The following is a 2,044-nucleotide window of genomic DNA, read 5'->3' as shown; positions in this document are numbered from 1 at the left end:
CAGAGCGACGAAGCAACAAAGAGACGAAGCAACAAAGAGACGAAGCAGCGAAACCATCTCAGTGCCAACCATCAGCGGGAACCCACGCGCGAACGCAAAAGCAGAGGTCGTGCCTACGTGGGAAAAAAACCAACCCCGCTGCAGAAGAAACTGCTACAGAATCAGCACAGAGATAAACAGCGAGGAGGAAGACTAATCCCACTTGGCAGACGCACCAGTGAAGGTGGTACACCTCGTTCTACCCCACGTCGAACGGACGAATGGAATGAACCATCCCCCCCGGGAACAATGGAGGAATACAGTCCGCAGAGCCCCAGAAAGGAAAAGAAAATAAAAAAGGGCCAAAGGCCCATGGTCGTCAGTAACAGGAAGCCATTTAACATTTTCGAGAAGAAGAAAACGGCCAAGCCAATTGTCCGCGACCCCCGATTTTCCAACCTCTCAGGTAAGAACGAGTGAAGAGTGAAGGGTCAAGAAAAAAAGGAAAACGGGGAGGGATATAATCCACCAAGTCCAGAGTAGAAGGGTGTTCGCCTGTCCATGGGAACGCTGCCACGTCGTCACCACCGCGTTATGTCGATTGGCATTGATATGCATTTCTTTACCTCGCTTTTCATCGCTTCCCTCCCCCCGTCTTATAGGCACGCTCAACCCGACCTTCTTCAAAAAGGCATACAAATTTCTGTTCGACAAGAGACAGGAGGAAAAGGGAATCATCGAGCAAAAGCTCAAGGGAAAGAAACTGACACAGGAGGAGAGGCAAGAGCTTAAGAAGAAGCTAAGTACCTATAAGGACACTGAACGGATGCTTCAAAGGAAGGAAGAGGAGCGAAAACTAAAACAGGAGCTTGTCACACAGGAGAAAGAAAACATATTACGTAAAAATAAGCAGCCATTTTATTACAGCCAGAGAAGGATTAGAAAGATGGTGAATGAGCAGATGGCCAACAAGGGTAGCATCAAGAAGGCTGTGAAGAAGGAGAAGAAAGTTGTGCAGAGGGAGCGCAAGAGAAACATGATCCCGGAGAGGCGCCTTGTCGCCGACAACGTGTAATAAGGCGAAGGAAGATGGTAACATGCGTCCCCTACCATATTTGCGCCTTCTATTGTTTTATTTTATTTTTTTTTATTTTTTTTGTTCCCGCTCAACCCGCCCCTACGGCACAGGTAGATCCCGTGGGCATGGCTTCTCCGCAGAGAGGAGGGGTGTAGGTATTATTATATCCTCTCCCCTTCCTCGTAAAGGAAAGAACTGCCTTTCAAACGCACGTGACCACCCCCCTTTTTTTTTTTTTTTCCATCTTTAAAACTTACCTTTAAATTGGTTTCCCCCTCCCTGGTGTAGTGATGAGAATATTTTTTCGACCAACTTCCTTTCACGAGCAGTGGTCACTGTTCTGAGGCATTATTTTCCATCGACGTGGCGAAGGAGCAACCTGGTGACGAAACCTCTCTTCGTATAATGCTGCAAAGGAAGAAGCCCTTCAAGGGGCTCTCCTTCCACTTTATGGAGCGGCGACTCCTTTCGGGCCTGCTCGACAAAGAAAGGGCCTCTAGAATCACTGGCAGTGTCATCAAGTTTGATCGCCGCAAGGGATACGGCTTTATAAGTGAGCACACGTGGGCGGCCGCCTATTCCTCAGTACGCAAGGGGACGTGCTCCCATGGCCACCCCCACACACATACGTCTTGTGGGTCACATCACACGTAACACTCTCTATGTGCACACGGAAGCACTCACCAGCTCGCCTCAGCTCAGATGATCTCTCCTCACTTTACCGCTTCGGCTTTATCCACCCCCCTTTTGCGCAGAGCCCAATGATGGAGGACCGGACATTTTCGTTCATTACACGGACATATGCCAGGGTAGGTCTTCACACCGTGCGGTGGAGTGGCGAACGGTGAGCCTTGAGGAGCCGACGTGTAGGCAACCATACCTCCCGGCGCCATCTTCACACCAGACCTCCCTCTTACGTTTACACGCACTAATGCGACGACACCAATGCGAACACACCAATGCGAACACACCAATGCGAACACACCA

At 49.9% G+C, this 2,044-nt stretch overlaps 2 protein-coding genes across 2 annotated transcripts in view; both read left to right on the top strand.

The window, feature by feature from the left end:
- Positions 1–288: 288 nt before the first annotated feature.
- C922_04877 (hypothetical protein) lies at positions 289–1,054 on the top strand (the record flags this gene model as incomplete). Its single annotated transcript, XM_008820451.1, has 2 exons — positions 289–445; positions 642–1,054. 2 exons carry the CDS (start codon positions 289–291, stop codon positions 1,052–1,054), a joined length of 570 nt encoding a protein of 189 aa, XP_008818673.1.
- Positions 1,055–1,462: 408 nt separating this feature from the next.
- Positions 1,463–2,044, top strand: part of C922_04876 (hypothetical protein) — a gene marked incomplete at both ends in the record, with an annotated part of 1,674 nt that continues 1,092 nt past the window's right edge. The window contains 2 exons of the mRNA XM_008820450.1: positions 1,463–1,610; positions 1,813–1,866. Coding sequence (XP_008818672.1) covers positions 1,463–1,610; positions 1,813–1,866 — 202 coding nt within the window. The remainder of the gene's footprint in view (positions 1,611–1,812; positions 1,867–2,044) is intronic.

Source organism: Plasmodium inui, assembly GCF_000524495.1.
Source record: "Plasmodium inui San Antonio 1 unplaced genomic scaffold supercont1.31, whole genome shotgun sequence".
NCBI classification, from domain to species: Eukaryota; Apicomplexa; class Aconoidasida; order Haemosporida; family Plasmodiidae; genus Plasmodium; species Plasmodium inui.
This window is presented reverse-complemented; position numbering and strand designations above follow the sequence as displayed.